At 38.7% G+C, this 14,272-nt stretch overlaps 1 protein-coding gene across 4 annotated transcripts in view; it reads right to left on the reverse strand.

The window, feature by feature from the left end:
- The window catches only part of UTRN (utrophin), a 350,247-nt gene that overhangs the window by 69,021 nt on the left and 266,954 nt on the right, over positions 1 to 14,272 (reverse strand). For all 4 annotated transcript variants that reach the window (XM_033054305.2, XM_033054306.2, XM_033054304.2 and 1 more), the window contains 4 exons: positions 9,377 to 9,645; positions 7,173 to 7,319; positions 5,671 to 5,749; positions 642 to 702 (listed from right to left, as the gene is read on the reverse strand). In XM_033054305.2, the coding sequence (XP_032910196.1) occupies positions 642 to 702; positions 5,671 to 5,749; positions 7,173 to 7,319; positions 9,377 to 9,645 (556 nt within the window). The remainder of the gene's footprint in view (positions 1 to 641; positions 703 to 5,670; positions 5,750 to 7,172; positions 7,320 to 9,376; positions 9,646 to 14,272) is intronic.

Here is a 14,272-nt window from a genome sequence, read left to right on the forward strand (position 1 = left end):
TTTGTAGAACACATCAAGATCTCCACACCTCTGTAACTTAGGTATCCCTTACTGTTTTCAAAATAAGTATCTCAACCACTTCTCTTAGTAATCAAGGTATATGCAAAATTTTTATAAATATTTCTATCAGAGTAAAATTTACCTTAACATCAATCACTATAAAAACTTAAATAAAGAAAAGAAGATGACAACAGGACAGTCAAGGCGTGATGGTTTCCAAAGGAATTTTACACAAAATGATGAATGGGCTCAGTAGATATTAGTCACCACTGTTCTGCTCTAGGTTATGAACTGTGTAATTTTAAATACATCATTTTTTTCCCTCTATAGTTTATATTCTGAATGAGCCATACATAAAAGTCCAGTTTGAACACTGACAATGTATTACACTGGTAATACATTGCTACTGTTTCTTATCTAATGAAGTTTTTAATTAGGGTTTTTCAGTGACTTGTTTTTGCATGTTTCTAAATTATGCAGCATGCAGAACAAAAAGCATGACTTTATAGTATAGGCAGCATAACACTACATAGAGAAACTCTTGATAGCATTTCTGGTACCTACTTAGTACCTATGTATTTTTGCTAGGTTACGTTGATAACCTGTTATACTTCAGAAAAAAAGAATCAAGGCAAACTTACTTGATATAATAGGGAACTTTGTTATGTGAAACAGATCTCTGCCATGGAAACTGTACTGAGGCTGAGGAAATAAAGAGAAGATTGTTATTAAAAAGCACCTGTCATACTAAAAAAAACTAACTCTATTTCATTTATTTTACAATTAATATGGTTATAATACATTAAATGGAAACAATATTTCCCAGACTACTTTCAGTAATTAGAAAAGCAGCAGAAGAAAATTGTGGCAATCTATCAGGATGATTACAGGCATCTATTTGATGCCATGCTGAAAATAAAACAAATGTGATGATTCTACTTCAAAGAAGGATGATAAATTCTGAGCAAGCAAGCTACCCATTTAGGGAAACTGCAGACACTTGTTTTCCTACTCTATAGGATTATTATCAGTTTTTGCTTTTAAAATAAATTATTTCACTAGTATCTAGTATTATACTAGTAAATAATGCTCTGCAACAAACGAGAAGAAGAAATATCAACCTAGTTTTTTATTAATTACAACTCTTAGTTCCTATTTGCAACTCAAATCAGTATTGATTAACAGTATATGGCCAAGAAAACAACAATTAAAACCTGTCTTTGCACTCCTAGCTAAAGAACTGTAATCTTTGCAGAATTTATGCAGATTAGGTATCATCCACAATATCAGGAAGGCTTCTGCACACTGAGTTGAAAAAGGCATGAAGTCATATATGACACTGCAGCTGTGTTGATCTAAAGATCTCAGGGGATAAAAGGTAAAAAGCATTCAGGCCAACAGGACTGTTGGTGCTCAACTTAAAAATAGCTGTTTACTGAAAAACCATAGGTACACATATCAAAAATTACCAGACTCTTGTCTGGGTAATTAGGGTTTTAGTATGGAAAAAACTCTTTGCACTGGATTCCCTGTGGAAGCAGAGAGTGAAAGAACAGGCAGGAACAAGTGATCATCACCATGAGATGAATTTGCATTGCACACGTCAGTGCTTCTGACAGAGCACGTGCTGTCGGCGCCTAACAGCCCCCATTTAGAACCTTGGTAAAATGTGACATAGCTTTGATCCACTCTGGATCCCAAGTAATAAACTCTCCATTAATGTAATTTACTGCAAGCTTGGCCCACTTTAGGATTCATTCTTCTCTGTGGAAAAAAAAATTCCCCTTGAAAGTAACTCTCTCCTCTTCCCTAAAGACCTCTCAAAATTGCAGTGAAGTCTTACAAGCTGTGTAAGTCCCATAGGCTGTTGTAGCTACAGGCAGAGATAGGTCTTGACCTGCTACCAGCTAGTGGTGCCCATGGGTTTCATGGCTGTGACCTCTTCCTAAACCACACAAAATATCATGGTTTATAATTTAAGAAATATTCATGTACTGAAAGACAGATTAATTGGGAAGGATGGGAAATTACCGGAATAAAGTAAATCACTTTCTTTACTGAAAACAGAGAAAATTCTATCTTTATTTGAAGAAAAAGATAACATCTGCAATAAAGACACACTCAGACACTCAGAAAAAACATGATAAAAGTTAAATGCTCAAACAGACATAGCTTGCTAAAAAGTAATCTTTAGGCCTTCATAAATCTGAAAAAACAAAAGTAAAATCAACCTGATGGGTGAAGGTGGCCATCAGCTTTAGAATGTCATTCATTAGTGTTGCAATTTGGCATCTATGGTGCCTCCTGTTCTGGTACATGAATTATATCAGCTAAGTAAGAATTTGCTTAACTACAATTTATTTGCTATGACAGATATAGATATTCTGCACTGACATAAACTAAGCAATGTAATCAATTAAATTACTAATTATTATAGAACAAGTAATATTTTATTTATTTGGGAACAACTTTGTAAAACATTGCCAGCTCTCTTCTGTATGAATGTCTGGAAAATGAGATTACCATTCCCTTTTAAAAATCACTGATGAAAACTGAGCATAGTTATAAACTTGGCATTCACTAGCAGGCCTGCAGATATTAGTATGGCTGAGAGATGCCTTGAGCAGGCCACTGGAGACATAAGCCGTTTGTTAGGAAACATGTAGCATCAGTTCTCTGTGGTTGTTCATGGATTCATCTTAGAAAGCACACAAGAAACAGAGAGTGGATCATCAGCCTTGGAAAATAAATTAATTGCAGAAAAATCAACTTACGATTTCTAAAGGCAGGAGGCAGCAAAAAGCAAACATTTTGCAAAGAATAATGGATTATAAGGATTCTTCACTTCTATCTGTGTTAGGGATGCATAAAATTTACTGATGAGTAACTAACTGGAAAAGTGCTTCCTTTCCATCTCAAAAGCACTGAAAAACAAATCAACCAAATTCTGTCTCCCAATGAAGGGAGGGAACGAATAGCTCAGCAAAAAGAGGGATTCAAAATTGCTGTAGCCTGCTAATACAGTTTTACCTCAGATTCCTAACATGGAACATTTTATGAAGGGCTAATACAATATTTGGTAGTCTTCAAAAATATTTTGAAGCCCTTTCATTGTGATGGTATGCATGAATCCATGCAATTGATGTTCAAAGAGGTCAAAGTAGTATCAAATGCTGCACTGGGTCATTTTAATAAAGAAACATTCCTAGCCACTGCAGAGATGAAATCACTGGACTAACAGGGCTGGAACCAAGGTGCTGGATAATCTCATCTAGGCTCCCTTTTCCATAAAAGGTTGGACTACATGATCTTTTGAGGTCAGTTGCTTTCAAACAGAGCTATTCCATCATTCATCCATCATGAATCTGATGAACTTGCAGAAATAGGTGTCTTGTTAGCAAAAATTCCTGATTAAATGATAACTGGGAACTAGCCAGTTGAAAATGGTGTGATGGCAAGTTACGGTTCCTTCCTAGCATTTGGAGGAAGAGTAACAGGTAGGTGAGATAAACTGAAAATAGCTGCTGTCAAGTAAGCACAGATAAAAGCCTGCCCTCTATAATTCAGAAGTGCAACTTTGGAAATTAAGATTTTCAGAAGACATACATACATAATCAATCTCAGTCTTAGGAGTTTGAGATTGTTTTATTCAGACTACTACTCTACTTATTCGTCAGAGCTAGAAGTCACTTATTGCTGCTTAAAAGGTTTGAAAATTTTGATTTAGAATACACAGTCTTTCAACCTGACAGGATAAAGCCTTCAACTTTACAGATTTATTCCAGATTATTCCTATTTATGATTTTTTTCCTATTATTATTTTACTTCTGAAGTAACTGTCCCTGACTTACATTTGCCAGACACTAAAATAAAGGTGTAGGTATAAGCTATAACTCTGTCTTCTTAAAGTTCTAGAAAATGTTTGGTTGTTGGGCTTTTTTGTTGTTGTTGGCTTTTTTAAAGATGCTTTAGATGTAGTTTGTGTGGGAAAAGAGGTTGCTCTTAACAAACGGCTTAAATGAATAACTACATATTACTTGTTTTTCCAAAACTGTGTTACTTAGCTGTAATTCTTTGTGGTATCTACCAACATGGAAACTATCCTGGAAACTTCCCCTTTTTTACTTTGGTATGCAACATAAAATGAATGTCTCCTTAAGGCTGAAGAGTATTCCCTAAACACAGCTGAGCAATGCTGATAAGGCAATGCATAGTCTCTGTGGATATAATTCTATGAATGTTTTAACCAGTAACAAAGCCAGTTTACCACTCAGAGTTGTGAGCACGGTGTTTTATTGTGGCATGTTGTTAGCCAATTCAAGGAAGCAATCCAGGCCAAGACAAACAAAACCAGCCAACCTTTCCTGGCAGGTTTCATATGCGGCCTCTTCCATTGATTCTCCCTCAACTAGGAAAAGAGAGCTAGATTCTGAGAAACAACTTCTACATTGCTTTCTAATCTGTTTTATGTACAAAAATAGACTGACTAGTTTTACAAACAGTTCATCTGGCATTCTTCAGCAGTGCCAAAGGTAGCACTCTATCTGTAATCTTTTTAACAAATTATTACATAGGTGTACTGACCAGGTTACAAGTTTGAGACCACAAGAGCTGCACTGTGGTAACAGTATGTATTATTTCTAATAGGGCTTCAAAAAAGAAATAAATCATATAGTTATAAAAAAAAGTTGTTTGCTTGTTCTGTAAATTTAAAAAAAGGACAAAGTAGCTCCATGAATTGCTGGTTTGCATAACAGCTGTAATATTTTATATACACTACATCTGATTTAATGAAAAACTGTCAGTTCAAAATAAGAACACAGTTGTAGCATAAGGAAAAAAATCAAGATTTATTTAGTGATTTTTATTATATTAGCAGTTTAGCTACACAGTGACATACACTACTTCAGAATCTGTGGGAAAGAGCTGCTTATTTTTATGCTGACTTCTCAACTCCTGCAATAATGTGACCTTTTTTATAGAAGCTCCCAGTTAAAAATTGAAGAGGAGATTGGGTTAAAATTCTGTCTCATTAGCTCTGATGACGGCAGGTAGGCTGGACATCAGGAAAGCAACATGGATCTTGATACCACAACTTATCTATGTGTAACAATTATATCAACTCTGCTTTTGCCTTCTTAATAGATGTGAGATTCTAGGCTTACACCTCTAAAATATTTATTAAAAAGATGGAAGGACAGGTCCAGAGGAAGCGATGCATGTTTGTTTTCCCTAGCCCTTTACTTGAAGTTCCAGGAATGTATGACATGGAGTCTTTAAAGAAAAAAGAAAAATCCAGGGAGCTCTTCCTTTGTGCCATCCCAGCAAGTGTGGAAGCAAAAGGAAATAGAAGAAAGAGTTGGCAAAGGATGAAACAGTGTGGTCGTGAACATGCAAAGATTCTGAAACAGTCACTGGTCAGGCATTGCAGCAGAAGACAAAGAATAAAGCAATGAGGGCACAAACCATCTAAGAAAGATAAGAGTGGGAAGCACACTAGTCAAAATGTCAATGAAGTTATAAACATGAAACACCCCTACAAAAACAAGGAGATAGATAATATCATGAAGAGGAACTTCCTCAAGCCACAGGGAAACCTGGAGTAAAGAACAGTCAGGGTTTGAGAAAGTCATCGTATCTTACATGTATCTATTAATTCAAGGAACTTACTGGAAAGAAAATGCTGTGATGCAGGTCCAAAATCTTGGTGTGCCTCCTGTAACTGTTTAAGACGATCCTCTACAGACACCTACACATAAACACACACACTCAAAATCTACATTGCATGTACTTTGCAACACCAAGGTCATGATAAGATCACTTGTTTACTTTTCTTCTAGTGAAAACAATTTGTTTGCCTGTCACAGCAATTTTTTGACGTCCACCTATTCAAAGCTACATATTTTTCGTTCATCTGCCTAATGAGAACCATGTTTCTATCTTGGACTGTTCTTGTGAGAGAACTGTAGTTCAATAACAAACTACAAAAGTTTCATGGTGACTACAGCCAGCTGCTGAAGTTTCTGACCTCCTCCCAACCCTTCTGTTGCCCAAATTCCCATAGTCAGCAGGTCTCCATTTGATTGCATTGATCTCAGCTGCCTTTCCAGCACAAAACCATTTTGGAAGATAGTGCTTCACTGGTTGGCATGAGTCCCCTTAGTTTAATTGAAAATGCAGTGGCACACCCAGCAGAACTTTAGCTGCTTGATTAACTAAATTTGAGAGGACACATGCAACACCAATCCCTCCCCCCAAAAAAACAATCCAAAAAAAAAAAAAAAAAAAAAAAAAGAAACCCCATTACGAAATGATATCAGAAAAGCAAAGGTGTATATGACACAATAACAGCTTTGACTCCCAGGAGTGACTCATTCAGAACTACTGGCCAAGAAACTGGTGCCCAGATTTTGAAAATTCATTCCCACCACCCTCACTAGAGATGTGGTAAGTATTTCCTACAAAAAAACCCAAATCCAAACAAACAAACAAACAAAAATACCACCACACAAAAAAGGAGAAATTTCAAAAATTCAAAAATTAACTTTTAACTTATGTAAGAAACTTCACTAAATCATTCACTGTGAAACTATATATGAGTTTCAGCTGGCATTAGGCACATTGATTTACCTTTCTCAGACCATTTAAGCACAATAATCATAACTAAGAAATATGAATCTCTCAGCATATCCTCTTTTTTAGCTTTTTATGCTAAATTGCTATAACTTATATTTTGTTATAGCTTTTCTAATACTCAAATCACTTAAAGTGAAATTTCCTACAGAATCTAAACACTCAAAGACAAAATAAAACAGCTTTCACACCAGCTGGAAATACAACAGAAATTTTTATAGCAGTTTTTGGTGACACAGATTTATGTGGTAAAATCTACTGCTACAAGACATACAAAAAAACCATGCAGCAATAGTTCTCACTATTCCCCAGACTTTAATGCAGTTTCGTGTTTGAAGAAATTGATGAAATAAATTAAAGGAAAAGATTTTTGCCAAGTTACAGCAGGAAAGGCAGCTCATTTTGTTGTATTGGTACTAACAGAATAACACCTTAGTGACAGAAGTAACGAACAAATGGTAATAAATGAATCTTTTAAGAAAATAGAGAGCAAGAAATATCCCTCCCTACACACCTACTGTACATATTCAGGAGAATACCTGTAAAAGTTTCCAACGCATATTAAGATCATCCAGTTGACGAGACATCTTTAAAGATGGATAAAGGTCAAGTGGAGACAGCTGGCTGGACAAATCATTCACTGTTTTAACTTTTAAGTTGATGGGCGCAATTTCTTCTCTAAAAGCCTAAAAGGGTAAGAAACATAGACTTATGTTCAATTGACATGTGAGCAGCACAAAAGCCACTGCAAACTCCGCATGGTGCTGACCTGCCCAGTGTGGCAGTTTATGCTAAACAACAACAACTGCACACAAGTCAGTTCTCAGCAAAGAAAGTTCACTCACTTCAATATTCTTATTGCATCACTTATATCCACCTTTAAGGAAAAACAGTATGAAACTTACTGAAATTCCCATAAACAAACTGTAGCCCTAAAATGGTTTTTTTTTTGGTGGTGCTGTATGGCTTTAGAGCTTTTCTTACCAAAAGGAAATACCTAATGCTATATTAGGAGCCATAGCAGCATGCAGCCTGCCAATAGTTCTTAAGAAAAAATTTGTTCAGTAGCTATAGTTTTCAAGTATTAAGCCGCTGACAAAAAAGCAATTTAAAAACTATTATTGAACTAGCAAAGCATGAAGGAATGTATCTTCTAAGGAAAAGGAGTAAAATGTTTTACCTGATTAGAACCAGACAGTAAAGTTATTACAATGACTAAAAATAGTAAAAGGTTTATTGAACCAAATTGAACTAAATACAGTATTAAGACAAAATTGATGCAAGTTTTAGTTACAGTTAAAAAGATGCATCAAATGTCTTTCTTGCTGTGAGCAGTTAAGTGTTCAATCCTATAAACAGATTGATTAAATATCAGGAAACAAGCCCAAAACAGCTATAAATAAAGTATTTTCTTTGGACAATTCAATTATTTACCTCCCTTCAAAAATCACTCTCATCAGGCCAAGGAAAAGAAGGAACATAATGTCAAGAAAGAAACACTGGGCTTCTGGACAGTCAGTAGGCCCCTACTGCTTCAGCAGATGTTACAGTTTTCCCACAGCAGCGAAAAGCTGAAAGACTTTACTTTCATGTACTTTACAGAAAAATCCATTAAGATATGACAAATCACTTCTTAGCATGAGAACAAGGAGTTATTCAGCATTAGCATCTTATTTCTTGCTTCAGTATCTATATTAAAATAGAAGAGAAGGAGGAAGAGATTCATTACTCTTTTCAAATCAACAGCAGTCTGGATATTAACTCAGCTTTGACTGCCTTTGTTTTAAAGATTTCAGTTCCATTAACCTTGAAAGTAACAATATAATTTGGAGAATGAGGACGCTGACATTGCTGTATGTGAAATAATGTAGCTCTATGAATTCAAAGACACTGTACACATAGAGAGAATATCTACAGAAATGTGGTTGTTGCCCATTTTATTCTTCTAACACCAGCATCCTATACTGAAGACATGAATGGTCTGGTACACAGGGTCTTCTAATGCTTTGCCATATTCATTCTTAAGTCTGTGCTCGTGAAACAGAAGCTTAGCAGTAAATGCTGAATTTGCCTGAAACAGCAATCTTCTCTACCTACATGTGCATACCCACACATTCTCCTGGAATCCATGATATTCACTGTGCTGTACTCTTTCCAGTCAGCTTTTCTGGACAATGCTAATTATCAGAAGATGTTACCTCCCTTCCTGGGGAGCTCTACATTACTAGGTCCCTACCCAATCCATGAAGGGGATGGCTACTACCCATCAAGAGCTGAGCTTGGGATGCTGAGCCCTGCATGGAATCCAGGCAGCAAGAACTGGTTTGCCCACAACATGATGGAGTAGTATATGTTCTTCAGCTTGAAATAATCCTGGTGAGAAACCAGGCTAAAGTAAAAGCAAATGCAAATATTCACTCATACAAACAATAGACATTTAAGTTTGTGAAAGTTAAGGAACAGAAATTAAAACTATGTATATATTTCTGTATTATTAAAAAAAGCTCTAACAAGAAAGTAACATTTGATGGCCAAACAGATCTATGTGCTTATATAATTCCAGCGAACACAAGGAATGTGGGCCAGCATGACTTGAGACTTCAGATACCATCTTTAAAGACCTTATACTGCACATGACAATTTCAGCATACAGCATATAAATAACTAATATGACTAAAGGGACTAGAATGAAGAGGTCTGACATGCAAATAAACCAAATATTTTCCTGGAGTTCCACACTTACTGTAGTTTTCTCAATATGATCTGGTAATGAATCTATGAGCAAGTCTCCTACAGGTTTCCAGCCATTCCTCACATTTTCAGCCTCCTTCAAATCAGCATCAAGATCATCCATGGCACACTGAAGGTCTTTCAGTTTTTCTAATGCTTTGTCCACTTGCTTCTGCCAGATACTGGCACTGGTATTTAGGTTCTCCCATTTCTCTTTTACCTCTGATGACTGCTTACGCATAGCTTTGGCAATCTTCAAGGCCTTCTCCTCAGGGGTCAATTCTGCAGAGGGAAAGAACAGTTACACTATTTATTTCTTATTTTTGTCTAGTTAAACACATAGTCCTCCTGAAATACAAACTCAGAACAGTCAGTAAGTCCAGTGTCAACTGATAACTTATTTCAGCAGGTACAGGGTAGAAGAAAGTCCACCTTGCCATAACTGAAATAAACCTCAATCTCTCCTACTGACAGCACAGACCTTGATCAGAAGAAAGTAAACTATTCCTGATTTCCATATATTATGATGCCCACAAAGTAAAAGTAGCTTGCTGCTGATTTGTTACTTTTGGAGGCACAGGGAAAGGAAATACAAGATGTTCCTTCCTTCCTGGAAACTTCAGTAGGTAGTGTTTGGATCACTTCACATAGAAAGGGCAAGGACAATGCTTTGTTCCTGGATCTCTTACCGCCCCCTTTCACTGTGCCACCAGGATATCTCTTCATATTCAGTACCAAAACCCCAGATATACTACGTACCACGAGGAGCATGGGTCTGCAGCACTACATCGGTTTTTCTTTGTTAACACCAAAGTCCAAAAAGGCTGGTTTAAATAGCTTTTCCAAACCTACTGATATTCTATGAAGCTATTGACTGGGAAAGAATCAAGTTTATGGTCTCACAAATTTCAGGCTTATGTGTCTAGATCCCACACAAGCCAGCAACCATGGAAAACCTTCAGTTTGAGACAGCAAGAACCAGACAACCAGAAAGCTAAAAAGAAAATCCTAAAACAGCACCAGCAGGTCCTCCTGTCTACAGCCCAGGGTCCTTGCTGAAAAAAACTCATGGGGAAAAAGCTTCCTTCATCAGGGAAGAGTTGCTTTAGCAATGACAAACAAACATAGCCAGTCTCAGAGGATTCCCCTTCTATATACAAGCAAGCAGAGGAAACTATAATGCAAAAAACCAGAGAACAAAAGGAGCACAGACGTGACATGCACTGAAACCAAGCCAATTGGCCTTCTATTCAGTCCTATATAAAAGCCCCGGAAAAGATTTATCACAGTACTCTTGTGATTAAAATTCAAGTGTTGCCTATGAATAAATTATACACAATCATGCAAAGATGAAAGTACCGCTTTTGTCAGAAGTCAGATGAGACATACAATCTTCCATTTACTGATAGACTGTCTTTAAAATCATTATAACTGGCTGAGCTAGGAGCTGTTAATGTGGTGGAGGAAGGCGAGGGGGCAACAGACAAAAAATGGTGTGGGAGGAAAGTTTTTGCTTTACAAAGGCCAGATGAATGTCAAAGTAAATGCACTGTTATGGTTGCAAAAGTTACCCTACTATGCCTCTTGTACGCAACTATCGTCCCAAAGCACCCAATACCAAAAAGCATACTGTAAGTAATTAACACAAAATAAAACATTGACATACACTCCAATTTCTTGTTCAGAAGTCACTTATTCCAGATAAAAAAATAACAGGGAGTTGTTAGGATCACAACCAGTGTTTCTGCCTACTAGTTCTATGTATTTGTTCTGCTTTTCTCTTTTAAAGTTTTTTTCAAATCTTTTTAGCCCTTATTAGACTTGATATATACTACACTAAGAATACTAGAAGAGTATTCAACAAGACAATCCAGATGTCATGTGGGAAACCAAAACAAAACAAAAAATCCCCAACCAAACTAAAATCAACCCACAAAGCAACTATAATTTGTATTACAATTGTTGATATAGGGAGGAGAGGGCGTTGCCCAAAAGCACAAGAGCCTTGCTGGGGAAGTGGCTATGTAGGAGAAACAACAAATGAGGAATGGTAACCAGAGCACAGTGGAAGGTTAGAGTAATCAACAAGAGCCAACAGCATCAAGGGAAGAAAGACACCCAGTCCATGGGTTGTGATGCATGTTTTGACCTCAAAAGAGAGAGCCATTTGACGAAAGAGTGAAGCTGGGTGGTACAAAAGACATTTTGAACTTACCAAGTGTCTTAGGTCAATATTTCAGTGACTTGTTGGGTCACTGTTATAAGCTATCACATGAGAGCACTGCCTACGTGCACTCTGCCTGTAAAACAGATTATACCCAGACTTAGGGACACTGCAGCGGCAAGAAGGCATTGCAGAAGAGAAATTTGGAATGAAATGGCCATGAAAACACCCTGAAGTGCTTAACTAGATGCAAAGAGATATGAAATACATATGTAGCTTTGGGACACAGAAATGTGGCAGTCACCTACAATTTGCAGTACTGACATACCAGAACAAAGTTGAAGACGAAAGCTATGCTGTGATAAATTGCATCTTGTCTCTGGATTTATAGCATTTCACAGCAAAATAAACTGCATCATAGCACAACACAGTTTTGGGATGATCTTTACCCCATGTTCTGCAAAGAAAATATTTAATTGTTTTGAAAAGAAATAAAGTTCATGCTCTAAGTAAAACCCTCTTTCAGGAAAAGAATTCTTTTACACAGAAAAGAACTGCTACAAATTACTTAAGTAAAGACAGCAAAGAAGTTGTTACCACAAGTACAGTAATTTCACGAATACAAGCCGCACCAATTTGACCAAAATTTTGGTGGAAACCCGGAAGTGCGGCCAATATTCCGGGGCGGCTAATACATTAACAAAATTCTAAAAGCTGCCAACACGGAAGTGAGAGCCCGCGGCAGCCCCAAGCCAAGCTGGAGCCCGGCCGGCCCCGGCAGAGGTGGGAAAGCCTGGCAGAGGCGGGGGGCGGGCGGCTGAGCCTGAGCCAGCAGGGCGGGGCAGGGGGGGCGGCAGAGCCCGGGCCAGCAGGGCGGGGGAGCCCGGGAGAACTGGGGCTAGCAGTGCAGGGGAGCATGGCAGAAGCAGGAAGGCCGACGGGTGGGGCTGCCTGGCAGTGGGGGAAGCCCAGCAGAATCGGGGCCAGCAGCGTGGGGGAGCCCGGCGGTGCGGGGGCCTGCAGTGCCGGCCAGGGCGAGGAAACGCGGCGGCGGTGCAGACGGGAGGGGGCGGCCGGCGAGCCCGGCGGCGGCGGCGGCAGCCCGGCGGCGGCAGGGCTAGCGAACGCGGCAGCGGGGCGGTGCTGACGGGAGAGGGGGGCCAGCGAGCCCGGCGGCGGCGGCAGCACCAGCCGGCCAGCCCCGCCGAGCCGTGGCGCTGAGCTGGGCCACCCGGCCCCGTCGGCAACCATGAGCGGGCCGAGCCTGCCTGGCCCCGCCCCGAGCCAGTAAAGCCCGCTATGCCGCGATCCTGTTACTAATTGGCCAATTTGTGAAAGCTGCGCACGGATTCTCGCGACGAACGAAAGTGCGGCTAATATTCGGGGTGCGGCTTATCTATTGAGAAAGACAGCAACATTGTCGAGGCACCGGGGGTGCGGCTTATAATCCGTGCGGCTTGTATTCGTGAAACTACTGTACTTTTGGAATAATTCACCTTTAAGAATAATAGTAATGATGGATGAATGGGAATTCAGTACAGTCCAGGGACAAAGGGACTGTGAACAATCTAGAAGTCAAGCTCCACCTAAGGACCAAAGTTTAGTGTTACAGGTTCTCTCGCAGTCTGAGGTTTCCTATGATACAGGTACAGGTTGTGGGCAACCAAACCTCAGGAGTGAAAGCTGCAAGACTTCTAAATGAGGATTAAGGGAGCACCCAGAGGAGGAATACTTTACTCAAGGTAAGGCAATACTGAGATTCATTTAAAGGTGACAGAAAATTGGATGACTCATTGGATGAAGCCTTCTCTGTTGGTATCTTGAACATGTGAATACAGGGGACACTATACCCAGAAACTGGAGTAAGGAGATGTTCCCTATATGCAAAGCTGTTATCTATCATTTTGATCAAACATCATGCTTCATTTGTCGTCAGAGCCAAAACCTATTCTGCATAAAAGAGTAGAATGTTGCCAGACATGAGCAGGTCTAAGACAGATTATTAGCCAGTTAAAAAGATCAGTCACTTGACAAAGAACATGTGGAAAGCTTTATAGTAAGAGCTGAAAATCTTGCAAAATACTTTGGCTTTCCTTAAAGGTATTGACACAGCAGATCCAGTGAGTCTAACAGAGGCAATAAGAAGAAAAGCGGCTGTAGCAATAAATGGACCAGATGTAGCACTAGGGGATAGGTTCAGGGGTGGTTATGGTGGTGTTGGGTTAACAACTGGATTAGATGATCCTGAAAGTCTCATCCAAGCTTGATGATTCAGTGATTAGAAGAGGGAAACAATAGCCTGACTTAGCTAAAACAAGGCAGCTTTCTCACAAAATAACTATTCACTTATTTATATATTGGGGATGGGAAAAAGATTCCAGAATGATTGGGGTGATACAAATATCCCAACAGAACTGAAACCCAAAACATGTTTGAAGACCGTTTGTCAAATCAGTGTTATTGCATAAGGATATCTACCACATAATTTATTTGAAAAATATTAATTCATTGCAAGACTGTTTTATTTTATAAAAGCTTTGAAAGTACTTGTAAACCTTGCAATAAAAAGACATTTACTAGGGAAATAGAGCAAAATGTGCTTTTATGAGCTATGAACCATTCAGCATATATTAATTTAAGAGAGAGACACCTTGTATAACTTCTTGTATTCCATCACAAGAGCCCAACTTACTAATGAGCAACACATTATTTTCTTTCAAGCGGTAATCACATTCCTCAAGATAC

Source organism: Catharus ustulatus, chromosome 3 (assembly GCF_009819885.2).
Source record: "Catharus ustulatus isolate bCatUst1 chromosome 3, bCatUst1.pri.v2, whole genome shotgun sequence".
Classification (NCBI taxonomy): Eukaryota; Metazoa; Chordata; class Aves; order Passeriformes; family Turdidae; genus Catharus; species Catharus ustulatus.